We start from the raw sequence: 16,531 nt of genomic DNA on the forward strand, positions 1-16,531 counted from the left end.
GCAAGCACTCTCTCTAACTCTCGAACTCTGGAACTCTCCGAACTCTGTCACTCTGGAACTCTGGCAGGGTCCCTAGGGGCGGGGCCAAGCGGGCCCACGAAATTAACTGGACTGATCTAATTCTCTTGGCGGGGGAGAACTAGAACCCAATGTACACTGGTTCTTGATACTATAGTCATTTAGTAAAAAGAAAAGGGGGAATTGTCGTATGCTTTACATTGGTTTGTTCTAGCCCTCCCCCACCAAGAGAATTAGATCAGTCCAGTTAGTTTTCGCGGGCCCGCCCGCCCCTAGGAACCCGGCCAGAGTTCCAGGGTTCCTGAGTTCCAGATTTTTTGAGAGTTACAGAGTAAGAGAGAGTTCCACAGTTGAAGAGTTTCAGAGTTCCAGAGTTGGAGAGTTCTTGAGTTCCAGAGTAAGAGAGAGTGCTTGCGCCGCCGCAAAGAGACAGCAGAGTTCTGTTTGGTGATTAGTTTGGTTTAGTTTATGAATCGTTGTTCCTGAATAAAGAATTACAGCTGCCCTGCCCAGCCGTTGTCTCCGCGTCTCTGTTACCCGCCGTGAAGCTAGCCCGGCCAGCTGGAGCCGTCCGAATTTTAACAACAGGGATGGTTGCTGGGAGTGGTGGATTCCATAGTGCAGGCTCTGAACCCAGCAATTACCCTGGCGGCAAAAAAGAAAGAAAGAAAGAAAGGCCTATAATGACCAAAGAAAAAGAAGGTGACACTGACATCCAGCCTCAGAGAACACTGATTCAGGTAATAAACTTCCCATATCCAAACCACAAGGTTATTGTCAGGGCTTGGTGCCTGCACAGTCCATTGTTCCCAGTGACCATTTGTTTTATTTTTTTATTAAGGGTCAGAGACAGAGAGATAAAGAGAAGGGAGAGAAAGAGAGAGAGAAAGAAAGAAAAGAGAAGGAGTGGTATCTACAGCACTGGTCCACCCTTTTTGAAGCTTCCCCCCTGCAGGTGGGGGCTGGGAGCTTGAACTTGGGTCCTTACACAGGGTAACCTGTGAACTTTCCCTGATGACCCATAAACTGGCCTCTATCATGCAGTTTTAAAATGACAGTGAATGTGCCCCACACACATTCACTGTGTGTGTCAAGCTGGAGAACGTCCATCATAGGTTGGTACATGGAGAGTTTTTGGGAAAGGCCTATGCCATTTCTCTCTCTAGGAGGACAATCATTATAAGCAGAGTGACAGGTGTGGTTGTTCGTCATGACTCCAAGGGCCAGGATTAAAATGAGAAAAAGAAGCTTAACCAATTCTCCAGGCTCTGTTATTTAGTTTGTTTCCATGAACATGTAATTTATCTTTTGGAATTCACTTTCAGAGACAGAGAAAGAGAGATAAAGGGAGAGAAAAACACCACAGCCCCAAAGCCTCCTCTAGAGCATAGTGAAGCAGGTGCACTACCCAAGTGAGCTGTCTTGGCAGCCAGAACATGATTTTTTTTTTTTGCCTCCAGGGTTATTGCTGAGGCCCAGTGCCACCCTACACCATGAATCTACTGCTCCCGGAGGCTATTTTTTTCCCCCTCTTGTTGCCGTTTTGTTTTTGCTTTATTGTTGTTGTGGTTGTTATTATTATTGTTCTTATTGACATTGTTGTTATTGGATAGGACAGAGAGAAATGGAGATAGGTGGGGTAGACAGAGAGAAAGAGAGAAAGGTAGACACCCGCAAACCTGCTTTACTGCTTGTGAAATGACCTCCCTGCAGGTGGGGAGCTGGGGGCTTGAACTGGGTTCCTTATGCTGGTCATTGCGCTTTGCAGTATGTGCGCTTAACCCGCTGCACTACCGCCCAACCCCCATGTAAATTTTTTTTAAGTAAAAACAAAACTAAGAAAAAGGGGCATGACCTCACAGCCTACAGCACAGCCCATTGCCAAATGATATCTTATTTTGCATTCCCCCCCCTCATTGGAGGAGCCTCATTGTATTTTCAGTTAGAGGGAAGCAAAGAAAGAGACAGGGTTAGGGGAGATGCCAACTGCACTTATCCCTGGAGGGACATCTGGGGTCATTTTCGATATAGGAGGGGGATTGGGGTTGTGACCATGACTGTGGCAGGTGGTGCCACAGGTGTCTAAAGGAAATAGGGGGGTCCACACTCACCTAGTCAAACTCAAACATTACCATACATGAAGACCCAGATTCAAGCTCCCAGCCACTGCCTGCAGGGGTGATGTTTCATGAATGGTGGAGCATGACTGCAGGTGCCTGTCTCTCACTCTCACTAAAAAAAGGGGGCAGGCAGTGACACACCTGGTTAAGCACTCACATTACAGTGTGCAAGGACCTAGGTTCAAGCCCCTGGTCCCCCCACCTGCATTTGGAAAGCTTCATGAGTGGTGAATCAGGACTATAGGTTTGTCTCTCTCTCACTCTCTCTCTCCCTCTCTACCTGCCCCTCTCCTCTCAACTTCTCTGTTTCTATCCAATAATAAATAAATAAAAATACTTTTTAAAAAAGTTACCAGGAACAGTGGAGCTGTGCAAGCACTAATTCTAAGCTATAACCCCAGTGACAATTAATAAATATATTAATAAATAAATGATACCAGCTGCATCATTGTCACTGAGACATCCATAGCTAGTGTGACTGGCACATGAGCCACCTGCCTCCCGGGCTGCCCCTGGGAGGGAGGCTGATAGGTCAGTGGTGCTTCCTCTAGCTTGGGTGCAGTGTGGCTCCCATGGGCAGCCTGGCAGAGCTGACTGCTCTTCAATTTCCAGCCTGCAGATCTGCCTCGCAGACGTCAAGAGCAACAGAGTGGTAGATGAGGTAGGTAGGGTTGGTGCTGGCATCCTGCACTCTATGCCTTGGCAGGGCAGCCCCTCCAGAACCCACTCCACAGTCCTTCAGACCCATGACCCACTTCCAGGAGAGGCTCACCTTCTCCTAGAAGCTCCTGTTGGACCCCACCTAGTCCCGGAGCTCATTTGCCTCAGGGGTCAGTGGCAGTCCCTGGCCTCTTCCTGAGATACCCATCCTGCTCCCTGTGCCCCCCACAGTGGTTCACCTTGAATGACACAACCAGCGGGCGGCTGCACCTGCGACTTGAATGGCTCTCACTTCTCTCGAACCCAGAGGCACTGACGGAGGTCAGTGCTGCTTTGGGGGAGGGTCTCTCCCAGAAAGAGGAGGTATCTGCTGCTGTGATGTGGGGCCATAACATGTGGGCCATGTGTGATGGGGGTGAGGGACAAAGCTCCTATTGTCCAGCCAGCTCTTCCTGAGCAGTGTGTGTATGTGTGTGTGTGTGTGTGTGTGTGTGTGTGTGTGTGTGTCCTATGCTGTCATGACCATTGGGGTACATGTTTTTCCTGAGGCTGAGGGGACCCTGGGGCTGTTTCTCCTGCAGGACCATGGTGGCTTGTCCTCTGCCATCCTCATCGTCTTCCTGGAGAGCGCCTGCAACCTGCCGGTGAGTGTAGCCTGGCTTAGGGGCACAGGGCCTCATGCCCACCCCTTGTCAGATGCCTAGATGTGACTCACTCCCCTTCCTCCCTGGGATTCAGAGAAACCCTTTTGACTACCTGAATGGTGAATACCGTGCCAGGAAGCTCCCCCGCTCTGCCAGAGTAAGTGGGGTGGACAGGGTGGATGGGTGGGGGGTGGGGGGGTGGATTGTGTGACAGGCTGCCTCTCCACTCCCTCCCTGAGTACCAGAGTCCCTCCTCTCTTGTGATATGGGGAGATGGAGGGTCTGCTGCTCACAGGCCCACGGTGGGCTCTGGGCTTGGCGACCTGCCCCCACAGCCACTGCATCTGTCTGTGATGGTAGCATTTCTAGTCTGTAACTAAGACCCAGAAAGGTAAGTGCCTGCTCCCAGGGGTGGTATGGGAGTGGGCAGGGGGGATGTAGACAGTGCTCATCCAGGCCCAGCTTCAGCCTTCTGCCTTTAGCTTGACCCTCCTCCTGGGTCAGGCCTGCCCCAGGATATGGCTTATCTGAAAGGGCGACGGCCATCTGGGCCCAGGTCCCCCCTCCTGGTGATGGGAGGAAGGGTGAGGGGTGGCCCACCATCATTGCCGTGGGTTTGCCCCTTCACAGAATAAGCTCAGTAGAGACCCTTCCTCCTACGTCAAGCTGTCTGTCGGCAAGAAGACACACACGAGCAAGGTAAGGTGGCTTGGTATGTAGCCTTTGGGAGAGGAAGTGGGGTGTCCGACTCTTTCCAGAGGGAGAAGCAAGAGAAGACGGGACTCCCCAGCATCGGATGCCAAGGCAGTGCCAAGACACATTCTAGGCGCTTTCTGTTATTTGTTCATAGATTAACTTACTTATAAGAGAGACAGAGAATCAGAGCATCACTCCAGCACATGTGATGCCAGGGATTGGACTCTAGACCGCATGCTCTTAGATCCAGGACTCTAGCCACTGCACCACCTCCTGGACCATGCACTTTGTTATTTAATTTTGTCTTCAAAAGAAAATAATTTCGCTGGGGGCTGGACAGTGGTGCAACCCAGTTGAGTACACACATTATCATATATATACAAGGCTCTGAGTTCAAGCCCACAGTTCCCATCTGCAGGGGGCAAGTTTCATGAGCAGGTGTCTCTCTTTCTGTCTCCTTTTCTATCTCCCCATGCTCTTTCTTCTCTCTCTCACTCTCCCTCTCTCTCTTTTTAATTGCCACCAAGGTTATAGCTGGGGCACTGTACCAACACTACAGATCCACCACTCCCAGTGGCTATTTATCCCCTTCCCTTCTATTTTATTTGACAGGACAGAGAGCAAGTGAGAGGGAAGGGGGAGGCAGAGAGGGAGAGCAATAGAGAGATACTTGAAGACCTGCTTCCCCTCTACAGGTGAGGAGCAGGGGCTCAAACTGAGTTCTTGTGCATGGTAATGTGCGTATTCAACCAGGTGCACCACTGCCCAGATGTCCCCTCCTTTCAATTTCTCTCTGTCCTATCAGATAAAAAGTAAACTAATTCTGAAAATCAGTTTCACTGTTGAAGAAGCTGAGAGTCAGATAGTGGTTTGCTCCAGGGCACAGCCTAGAATGTGTCAGGGGATGTCACTAAGCAGGTGTCCTTCTTCCTACCCATCCAAGTTTCTTAGCCCCATCCCAGGGGTCAGCCCTAGAGCCAGTATGCCTCTGCCCTGGTAAATGGCCTGGCAGTGCCCGCTCAACCTCTGAGCCTGGTGGCCACCCTGGAGCCCTCCAAAGACTGCAGTGATGGAGCTCGACCACTCAGGCCTAGTGTTCAACAGCCCCAGTACCCATCTTGAGTGCAGAGCCGGCCTGCCGTGAACCTGCAGCACCTTCTCCTCTTCTGTCCCCAGACCTGTGCCCGCAGCAAGGACCCCGTATGGAGCCAGGCCTTCTCCTTCTTCGTGCAAAATGCAGCATCTGAGCAGCTGCACCTTGAGGTCAGCATGAGGTTGGGGTGCTGGTGCAGGCCCAAGGGATGACTGGTCAGGAAAGGTATGCACCCCTGAGACTGGGAGAGGAGCCCCCGGCTAGTACCCAAGGACATGAAGGACAAACCCTCGGGCTCTTGACGCCCCCAGCCTGAGTGACTCTTGCTGTACCCAGGGCACTCATGAATTTCATTTTCTCCTTGCCACCAGGACTTCAGTGGGGTTTCATGCCTGCATGACTCCACAGCCCCACCAGCCATTTTATTTTTTTTTCCTTTCAAACAAAGGGTAAGAGATAAAAAGAGATAGAGAGGGGGAGAGGATTGGGGATCCAGAACTCTGGTGGTGGGAATGGTGTGGAACTGTACCCCTATTATCTTAACGTAAGAGAGGGAGAGAGACAGACAAAGAAGAAGAGACATCACAACATTGCTCCACCTCTCAAGATATTTCCCCCTTGCAGATGTTCCCATGTGGTGGTTGGGGTTCAAACCCAGGTCCTCATACATGATAAAGTGTGTGTTTTCTATCAGGTGAGCCACCTCTTGGCCCCCTAATGCACTTCTTATTATTAGTGATTTAATAGTGTTTGAGAAGACAATAAAGAGGCATAATTCTACACCACATCCATAACCAAGGCTGTACTTTTTTTTAATTTTTAGAAATTTTATTTATTTATTTCCCCTTTTGTTCCCCTTGTTGTCTTTTTATTGTTGTTGTAGTTATTATTGTTGTTATTGATGTCATCATTATTGGATAGGACAGAGAGAAATGGAGAGAGGAGGGGAAGACAGAGAGGAGGAGAGAAAGATAGACACCTGCAGACCTGCTTCACCGCCTATGAAGCGGCTCCCCTGCAGGTGGGGAGCCAGGGGCTCAAACCGGGATCCTTATGCCTGTCCTTGCGCTTTGTGCCATGTGCGCTTAACCCGCTGCACTACCGCCTGACTCCCCGGCTACACTTCATTTTACAAACTGGAGAGCTGAGAGATAGCTCATGACATAGAATGCACATTTTGTCATGTTCTAGGATCTAGTGCAAGTCCCCAGCCAACCAACACAGGAGAGTTGCTGCAGTGTCTCTCCTTCTGTCTTTCCACTCCTCTATCTAAAACGTAATGATAATAAATGGAAGAGCCCACAAGGAGCAGTGGAATCATGCAAACATGAAGACCTAGGAAAAACCCAGTTACAAAAAAAGTGGGGGAGGTTAATCATTCTTCTCCAAAGGTCTGTGGAAGAGAGCTCTCTTCTGTATTCCACACGAGAGCAGATGAACACTGAGGGGCTGCTGGTGTCTCTCCCTCCCTCCCTATTTACCCTTCCCTTCTCAATATCTAATCAACCTAAACAAATACCTAAATTCAACTTCTAAAAAATACTCAATGTATTTAGGTAAAGACCCAAAGGGGGGCCTGTTGGTGGCGCAGCAGGTTAGGCGCACGTGGCGCAAAGTGCAAGAACTGGCATAGAGAACCCAGTTCGAGCCCCTGGCTCCTCACCTACAGGGGGGTTGCTTCAAAGTTAAAAAATATTTTTTTAAAAAAAGTATTCTTTGGGGAGTCAGGCGGTAGCGCAGCAGGTTAAGTGTAATGCAGCAGGTTAAGCAAAGCACAAGGACCGGCATAAGGATCCCGGTTGGAGCCCCCGGCTCCCCACATGCAGGGGAGTCGCTTCACAGGCGGTGAAGCAGGTCTGTAGGTGTCTATCTTTCTCTCCCCCTCTCTGTCTTCCCCTCCTCTCTTGATTTCTCTCTGTCCTATCCAACAACAATGTCAGCAATAACAACAACAAGGGCAACACAAAGGGAAAAAAATAGCCTCCAGGAGCAGTGAATTCACAGTGCAAGCACTGAGCCCCTGCAATAACCCTGGAGGAAAAAACAAAACAAACAAAAAACAAACAAAAAAAAAGCAGTGACTTGTCTGATGTCTCTTGACCAGCAGGAACAGAACTGGGGCCTCCTGGGGACCTCAGCCCATATGGCTGTCCCATCAGGGAGCAGCAGGGCTCATCTAGACTGCATGTGCCCCTCCCAGCCTTGACTGAAGTTAGGGCCTGTGGAAACAGGGCAGGACCCATGCTAGTGACTGCATGGCACTAAGGGGCTGCTTCTCCTCCTGCTGCCCAGGTGCTGGATGACGAGCTGGAGTGTGCTCTGGGGGTGCTGCACTTCCCCCTGAACCAGATCCTGCCCTGCCCGGACCTCATCCTGGAGCAACGCTTCCAGCTCAACCACTCAGGCCTGGACAGTCTCATCTCCATGCGGCTGGTGCTCCGGGTGAGACATCCCCCGTCCCCCTGGGGTGGCTGTGGGGCAGAACAGCAGCTGGGGAGCCAGGTGGGCAGCTCAGCACTAAGCATTAAGCACTGAAGACCCACCACTCTCCTCAGAGCTGAATTCCCTTCTCTCGACAGCTAGGAAATTCAGTCAGCCTTTAGCTCTTCGATTACTGCCTCTTCTGTTCTTTCAACCCCTCCTTCTAGAATGCCTGTCACCTCTTCCAAGTCTATTTGGCTTGGCTCCCTCTGACATCCTCCCCTCACAGAGACCCTGCTTCTTTTGCAGTGCCTTAGGTGTTACTTTACTTTCACAACTTTCACTTCAAAGAACACTTTTTAAAAAAATTTATTTCTTTATTGGGGAATTAATGTTTTACATTCAACAGTAAATACAATAGTTTGTACATGCATAACATTCCCCAGTTTCCCATTTAACAATACAACCCCCACTATGTCATTTATCATCCTTCATGGACCTGTATTCTCCGCACTCACCCACCCCAGAGTCTTTTACTTGGGTGCAATATGCCAATTCCATTTCAGGTTCTACTTGAGAACACTTTTTTTAAAAAAAATTATTTATTCCTTTTTGTTGCCCTTTTTTTTATTGTTGCAGTTATTATTGTTGTTGATGCCGTTCATTGTCAGATAGGACAGAGAGAAATGGAGAGAGGAGGGGAAGACAGATGGGGAGAGAAAGACAGACACCTACAGACCTGCTTCACCGCCTGTGAAGCGACTCCCCTGCATGTGGGGAGCCGGGGGCTCCAACCGGGATCCTTATGCCGGTCCTTGTGCTTCGCTTAACCTGCTGCGTTATGCTTAACCTGCTGCGCTACCGCCTGACTCCCCAAAGAATACTTTTTTAAAAAAAATATTTTTTAACTTTATTTTTCGTGTAATAGGAGAGAGATAAATTAAGAAGTAAAGGGGATGGAGAAGAAAAGAGACAGAGAGACACCTGCAGTACTGCTTCCCTGCTTTTGAATCATGCCCTGAATCCTGGGCATGGTAACACAGGCACTTAACCAGCTGTGCAACCACCCAGCCCCCTCAAAAAGCAGTTCTAATTTCTCATTTTACCCTCTCCAGTTCACGCCATCCTTGTTTTATCTTGCCTCCATGTCTGTCTTTTAATCCAATGGGATTCTATGAGTGATTTAGCAATGCTTTACAATATTATAAGACACTGGTATCATTCCTCACCGCACCAGTTACCACAGCTCTGTGTTCCCACCCTGACCCCCAGATGATAACCACCATAATTCTCACAGAGGCTGAGAAATAGTTTGGCTGGGTTTTGTTGTTGTTGTTGTTTTCAGTTCATGTGTTTCAGTTCCCCATGCTCCAGATATGAGTGGAACTATCTGGTTGTTGTCTTTTGCCTCTTTCCATCTCACTCAGCATAATCACCTGTAGCTCCATCCATTTTGTCCCAAAGAACACACTATCATCTTTTTTTGTTTTTGTTGTTGTTGCAGAGAAGTATTCCATGGAGTACATAGAGCCTAAAACCTCTTTATCCAACTGTCCCTCCATGGACATGTATACTGTTTCCAGTTCTGAGTGACTTCATGCTTCATTTCCACCTGGAATCATTGTGAAATCCTTCCGTTACCACATATGTGTGCTAACTCCACTGCCTGAAGATTCTCAGAGTGGAGTTCTACTGTTACTTCCTGGGGACTCACTTCTACACTGGGAAATCCAAGATGAAAACATAGGTTCCAAGTTCCTTGGTGACTTGGGTTGAAGGTGTCGCCTCCTGTCTTGGTTCCATCCGGACTCCTCAGAGCATCACAAGTCTAGACCTACTTTCCTTTCTTTCTCAACTTTTGAGTTCCAAAGCCCCATGAGTAGTATGAACATGGACCCACAATTCACGTGAGGCAGGGTAGCTCCTCCAACCTGAGCGCAGGCACATTTCTTGCCATTGGTCTCGCTGGAGGCTGGAGTGTTCATCTTGAAATTTGTTTTCTTTCTTTCTTTCTTTCTTTCTTTCTTTCTTTCTTTCTTTCTTCCTTTCTTTTTTTTTTGCCTCCAGGGTTATTACTGGGGCTCAGTGCCTGCACCATGAATTCACCGCTCCTGGAGGCTATTTTCCCCCTTTTGTTGCCCTTGTTGTTGTAGCCTTGTTGTGGTTATTATTATTATTGATGTTGTTTGTTGTTGGATAGAACAGAGAGAAATGGAGAGAGGAGGGGAAGACAGAGAGGGGGAGAGAAAGATAGACACCTGCAGACCTGCTTCACTGCCTGTGAAGCGACTCCCCTGCAGGCGGGGAGCCGGGGGCTCGAACTGGGATCCTTAAGCCAGTCCTTGCGCTTTACGCCGCCTATGCTTAACCCACTGCGCTACTGCCCGACCCCCCCAATTTGTTTTCTTTTTACCAGAGCACTATTCAGCTCTGACTTATGGTGGTGCTGGGGATTGAACGTAGCACCTCAAAGCCTCAGGCATGAAAGTCATTTTGCGTAAGCTTTATACTATCTCCCCTGTCCTATTCTGCAATACATTTTTGCTGGAGAGGTCCCATGTCCTGGGTTTCAGGTCAACTCCAGCTTCACACTCAACCAAAGCCTCATTTACCAAACAGCTTGATAAATGGCCCCTAGAAAATTTAACCTTAAATTTTCAGAGTTGTTTGTTTTTCACCGGGGTTATTGCTGGGGCTCAGTGTCTGCACAGCGTCATTACTCCCAGTGGCCTTCCCCCTTCCTTTAAGAGTGAGAGACAGAGAGGGAAAGAGAAGACAGACACCACAGCACTGTTTCACTGCTCATGCATTTTACCTCCTACAGGTGTTCCCCCGTGGTGACTCAGGGCTCAGACCCAGGCCCTCAAGCATAGTAATGTGTGTACTCAACTGGGTGAGGCACCTGCTGTTCCTTTCAGGTTTTAGAGCACACAGCTCAGTCACCATGTGCTAGGACCCCGGTTCTTCCCCCAAGTCCCCACCTGCAATGAGGAGTGAAGCAGTATTGCAGGTGTCTCTCCTTATCTCTGTCTTTCCGTCTCTCTGTCTTTCACCTTCTATCAAAAAGAGGAATAGGAGGGCCAGGCAGTGGCATACCTAGTCGAGTGCACGTTACAGTGTGCAAGGACCCAGGTTCGAGTCCCTGGTCTTCACCTGCATGGAGAAAGCTTCACAAGTGGTAAAGCAGGGCTGCAGGTGTCTCTCTGTCTCTCTCCCTCTCATTTTTTTTAATTATCTTTATTTATTGGATAGAGACATCCAGAAATTGAGAGGATAGAGGGAGGTAGAGAGGAAGAGAGACAGAGAGACACCTGCATCCCTGCTTCACCACTTGCAAAGCTTTCCCCCTGCAGGTGGGGACTGGGGCCTTGAACCTGGGTCCATGTGCATTATAGCATGTGCACTCAACCAGGTGCGCCACCTCCCGACCTCCTCTCTCCCTCTCTATCTCCTCCTTACCTCTCAGTTTCTGGCTGTCTCTATCCAATAAGTAAAGATAATAAATATATATATATATATATATATATATATATTAAAAAAGGAATAGAAAGGAAGAGAGAGAAAAAGAGAGAAAATGGCTACCAGGAGCAGTGGCATGGTACAGGCACTGAGCCCTGGTGACAAAAATAATAACAAGTTAAATACTTAAAAATAAAAACAGATAGAATCACTGATGAGAGAGGCCAAATGCAGGAGCAGGCTGGGAAGGAGTGGCTGAGGCCAGCTGGCAGGAGCTATGCTATGGCAGCATAATTCCTTCTAGAAGAGAAGGAGCCTTTGCCACAGGCCAGGGGGAAGCAGGAGGTGGGAGTGCAGGCCCAGCCATGACAGCACTGTCCTCTGCCCACAGTTCCTGTGTGTGGAGGAGCGAGAACTGGGGAGCCCGTACACGGGGCCAGACGCCCTCAAGAAAGGCCCTCTGTTCATTAAGAAGGTGGCCACCAACCAGGGCCCTGGAGCTCCAACCCCAGGAGAGGCCTCCCAAGATGCACCAAGCCCACCAAGCCTGCCAAGCTCTGATTCTGATGCCAAGGAGGCCCCCAAGAACATGATGCCCATGGCAGCCAGGCCCCCCACAGCAGCCCCTGAGCCCACACCCCAAGAGCCAGGCCCAGGCCCTAAAGGCAAGGATGGCCCCAGAGGGCTCTGTGAGGCCACAGGGGAGAAGAGGACTCCAGCCAACATCTTCCTGACTGTCCCCGGCCCCCACTCCCCAGGGCCCATCAAGTCTCCCAGGCCCATCAGAGGCCCTGCCTCACCATTCGCTTGGCCACCTGCCAGGCTGGCCCCCAGCATGTCCTCGCTCACCTCCCTGGCTTCCTCCTGCTTTGACCTCACAGATGGCAGTCTCCACACTGAGTACGCACCCCGCTGCCTCATCTGTCTCCTGCCCACCAGGCAGAGCCGAGCTGGGAGCTTCCTTTCTGCTTTCCCACCACACAGCTTCAGGGTGGAGGAGAGAGCAAGAGGGCTAGTAGCCATAAGGAATGAGAGCACTTAGCCTCCTGAATACTTCCTGGGCCCTGAGGAGTGACGGTGCAGACCAGGGTGGCAGGTGACTCACCTGGTACAGCTCACATGTCACCATGTGTGAAGACCCAGGTTTGAGCCACCACATGGGAGAGTCTGCAGAGGAGGAGACGGGGAAGTTCCACAGAGAGTGGAGCAGTGCTGCAGTGTCTCTACTTCTCTTATTCTCTCTCTCTCTCCTTACCTCTCACCTTCTGTCTAGAAGAAAGGAAAAAGGTGTTCACAGAAGTAGTGAATCCATGCAGGTACCAAGCCCCATTGATAACCCTGGTGGGATTTAAAAAAAAAAAAATCACATTTGGATGGTATGGGAAGCTCAGAATGTGGGACTATGTGACACATCTGGTTGCTGCCACTGTCTACTATGGGCTGACCATAACTTGAGTCCAGGTTCACGGTGACCCTATAAGACAGACATAACTTAAGATTCAGGCAGGTAGTCAGTCATGATCTTAACCCACAGGGTTCTTGCTCTCCATGCCCCATTGCTTCTGCCCTGGGAGTGAGGCCAGCACAGGCTGTGGCAAGACAAGTGACAAGCTCTCTCTTTGCAGAAGCAGGGCTGGTGGGCCGTGGGGCCTGGGCGAGGTCCAACTCACCGTGCGTTATGTGTGTCTGCGCCGCTGCCTCCGGGTCCTGATCAACGGTTGCAGGTATGGGTGTCTGGGGCCGTAGATCCTAGTATGTGGAAGACCAAATTCAAGGAATTTACTGTCTCTGTTTTCTTCTGTGTATTTTATGGTTTTCAGTCTTTAAGCTAGTGTGTTCATTTTTGTTTATGATAGGAGGCAGTGGTCTGGTTTCTTTTGAATGTGGATTAGTTTTCCCAACATATATTGAAAAAAACTTCCTTTTCTTCATTGTATGATGATTAAAAACTTGTGTGGGGGGAGTCGGGCAATGACGACATCAACAACAACAACAATAATAACTACAATAACAATGAAAAACAGCAAGGGCAACAAAAGGGAAAATAAATAAATATAAACAAATTTTTTTAAAAAGTTTGTGTGTGTGTGTTTCCAGACAGTCTGTTCTATTCCACTGATTTGACTGTCAGTTTTCAAGCCAGTTCCATGCTGCTTTGATGACTATAGCTTTGTGTCATAATTTGAAGTTTGAGAATGTGATACCTCTAATTTTTGTTCTTTTTCTTAGGGTTGCTTTGGCTATTCTGGGTCTCTTGTGGTTCCATTAAGTTATTTCCTGCTCTCCTTGTGTGCAAAATGCCACTGGAGTTGACAGGGATTGCACCTAGCCTGTAGATAGCCTATATGAATGTATTACAAATGTTAATTCTTCTAGTCCTTAAGCATTTTTTCCATTTCTTTGGGTCTTCTTCAGCTGTCTCCCCCCCACACACTTATATATGATAGTCTCCAGTGTTCTGATCTTTAACCTCTCTGGATAAATTTATTCCTGAGTATCTTCTCTTTAATGTGACTGTACACTCCGGGGGGGGGGGGCTCATGTATATATACCATGTACTCTACCACTGAGCTCTGTCCTTCTTCCCCTGATTCATAGGAAGCAGATTTCTGTATATTGCTTTTGTATTTTGCTACTTCACTTGTGATTTCTAGTAGATTTTTAGTGGCTTCTTTCGGGTTTCCTATATAGAAAATGTCTCCACATTTAATAACTGTATTGTATTCCTACCTTTCCAATTTGGCTACCTTTTATTTCTTTTTATTACCTAACTACTTCCCATACTGTGTTGAGTAGCAATGGTGAGAGTGGGATCATTTAAGAAGAGCATTCTGTTTTTTGAGTTCATATGATGTTAGTTGTAGGCGTGTCATACACATATGATCCCTCTTATGTTTAGTTTAGTTACTCTCCCTCCACATGCATTTTATTGAAGTGTCTTTTTCTTAATTATACATGCATGCTGAACTTGTCAAATTCTTTTTCTACATCTAATAATTAGAATAAGTGCCACTGGATCCTGGTGGGTGATTCTTTCAGTGCATTGCTGAATTCAGCATCTTAGAAAGTAGTTGAGGACTTTTGTTTGTTTGTTTGTTTTAAGATAGGACAGAGAGGAGGGGAAGACAGAGAAGGGGAGAGAAAGATAGACACCTGCAGACCTGCTTTACCGCTTGTGGAGCGACTCCCCTGCAGGTGGGGAGCTGGGGGCTCGAACCAGGATCCTTACGCTGGTCTTTGTGCTTTGTGCCACATGTGCTTAACCCGTTGCGCTACCGCCTGGCTCCTGTTGAGGACTTTTGTATCTGTGTTTATCAGAGATATTTCTAATAGTCTGTTTGCAGATAGGTGTGCACATATTGGAGTGGTGTGTAGATTTGCCTCTAATGCCCCCTTTGCGTTTCTGTGGTGTATGTTGTAACTTCTCTTTCGCTTCTGACTTTGAAACTTACTTTTTCTTTTTAAGTCTTTAAGTCTTGTCCATTGTACTTTTTTCAGCCATTGGTTCCACTGATCTGAAATATATTTCTTGCCAGAGCACTGCTCAGCTCTTCTTATGGTGGTGCTGGGGATTGAACCTGGGACTTAGGAGCCTTGGGCATGAAAGTCTTTTTCCATAGCCATCAGCTACCTCTCTCACTGGGTTCCACTGATCTTTTTCCTTTTCTTCTTCTTCCTCCTCTTCCTCCTCCTCCTCCTTCTCCTCCTCCTCCTTCTCTTCCTTCTTCTTCTTTCTTCCTCTTCTCCTTCTCCTCTTCCTCCTTCTTCTTTTGGCTTCCTCATTCCTTTCAGTATAAAGCTAATTTGTTAGAGACTTTCCTTGTTTTTTTAAATCAGTAATTTAATGTTGAGTTACAAACTTACATGCCAATATGGGTATAATTTCACACTGTTCCCACCACCAGATTTCTGAATCCCCAGTCCCTGCATTGAAAGCCACCACCGCTCTCCTAACGTTGCAGACATGGGTCAACCATCATCTCTACTATCTGTCTACATTTGTACATAGTTGCCCCCTTTTTCTTCCAGGTCCAGTTCTCTCTTCCCCTCCAAGCCACACACAATCCTATTAATACATCCAAATGTCCCTCCCTTTTGCCTCTTCTCTCTCTGGGTCCTGATGGAACTGGAGTTTAGAGGCCTCTTATCCTTTTCCTCCTATCACTCCCCCTACTGGGAGTATGGATCAAAGTTGTTTTTGTGGTGTAGAAGGTAGGAGTTCAGGCTTCTGTAAATGCTTCTCTGCTAGATGTAGGCATTGGCAGGTCGATCCATACCCCAGCCTGTTTCTATCTTTCCCTAGTAGGGTAAGGTTCTGGAGAGGCGAGGTTCCAATACACACCGGTGAGATTGTCTGCCCAGAGAAGTCCTTTCCGTGTTTCGTGAGTCAGGTCTACATTAGTATTAAACAACAACAACAACAACAAACAAACAACTTTCATTTTAACACCACCTGTGCTATCTCCCACAGATTCTTTTATAGTGAATTTTTATTTTTATTTGTCTGCAGATTTAATTTTTCCTTTGATTTCTTCCTTGACCTAGTAGTGTTCTATACTATGTTGTTCAGTCTGCATATTTGTGAATTTTTCTGTTTTCTTCTTGTGATTTAGTCCTTGTTTCATACCATTGTGGTCAGAGAAGGCCCTTGGCATGACTTCATATTCTTAAATCTATTGAGACTTGCTTTGTGTCTTGATCCCTAGTTAGACCTTGAGAATTCCACGTGCACATAAGAATTTGTATTCAGCTGACTTAGGATGGAATTTTCTGTCTATATTAAATAAGTCCTGCTTTAATGTATTGTTTAGTGATGGTCACTTTCTACCTGGGTGATCTGTCTACTGATACAAATAGGTGTTGAAGTCCCCCATTAGACACATACTCAGTGGAATAATACTCAACAATTAAAAAAGACAATATTGTGTCCTTTGAGATAAAATGGATGGAACTGGAAGTGGCTATGCTTAATAAAGTAAGGAAGGAAGTGAAGTGATAGAGAATTCAAACATGTGGACTTGGGGAAAAAAATAGTCAACTCCTACCTAAGACTTTCAGAAAACTATGGTGGTTATCACTGGGGATAAGGGCACATCACTTTGGTGATGGGAGTGCTCTAGAACTGTACCCTTATCAGCTTGTAATCTTGTAAATGGCTAATAAAAAAGAAATAAAAATTAAAGTTCCCCATTATTATTATTATTATATTGCTATAACTTCTTTTAAGGTCTGTTAGTATTTGCTTTATGTATTTTGGTGCTTCTGTGCTGGCTTTGTATATGTTAATGAATACAAGCATATTATATCTTCTTGATGGCTTGAGCCCCCCACCCAAGACACACAAACACACCCTTTAACGTTCTATAGTGGCTCCTTGGCTTTTTTTTTCTAGCTTGAAGTCTATTTCATTTGCTATAACT

At 47.5% G+C, this 16,531-nt stretch overlaps 1 protein-coding gene across 4 annotated transcripts in view; it reads left to right on the forward strand.

Annotated features, from left to right (window-relative positions):
• Positions 1-16,531, forward strand: part of ESYT3 (extended synaptotagmin 3) — a 62,328-nt gene that overhangs the window by 32,687 nt on the left and 13,110 nt on the right. For all 4 annotated transcript variants that reach the window (XM_060196508.1, XM_060196516.1, XM_060196503.1 and 1 more), the window contains exons 11-19: positions 2,751-2,799; positions 3,030-3,119; positions 3,380-3,442; positions 3,537-3,599; positions 4,073-4,141; positions 5,315-5,401; positions 7,524-7,673; positions 11,503-12,011; positions 12,737-12,835. In XM_060196508.1, the coding sequence (XP_060052491.1) occupies positions 2,751-2,799; positions 3,030-3,119; positions 3,380-3,442; positions 3,537-3,599; positions 4,073-4,141; positions 5,315-5,401; positions 7,524-7,673; positions 11,503-12,011; positions 12,737-12,835 (1,179 nt within the window). The remainder of the gene's footprint in view (positions 1-2,750; positions 2,800-3,029; positions 3,120-3,379; positions 3,443-3,536; positions 3,600-4,072; positions 4,142-5,314; positions 5,402-7,523; positions 7,674-11,502; positions 12,012-12,736; positions 12,836-16,531) is intronic.

This window comes from Erinaceus europaeus, chromosome 1 (assembly GCF_950295315.1).
Source record: "Erinaceus europaeus chromosome 1, mEriEur2.1, whole genome shotgun sequence".
In the NCBI taxonomy this organism is placed as follows: Eukaryota; Metazoa; Chordata; class Mammalia; order Eulipotyphla; family Erinaceidae; genus Erinaceus; species Erinaceus europaeus.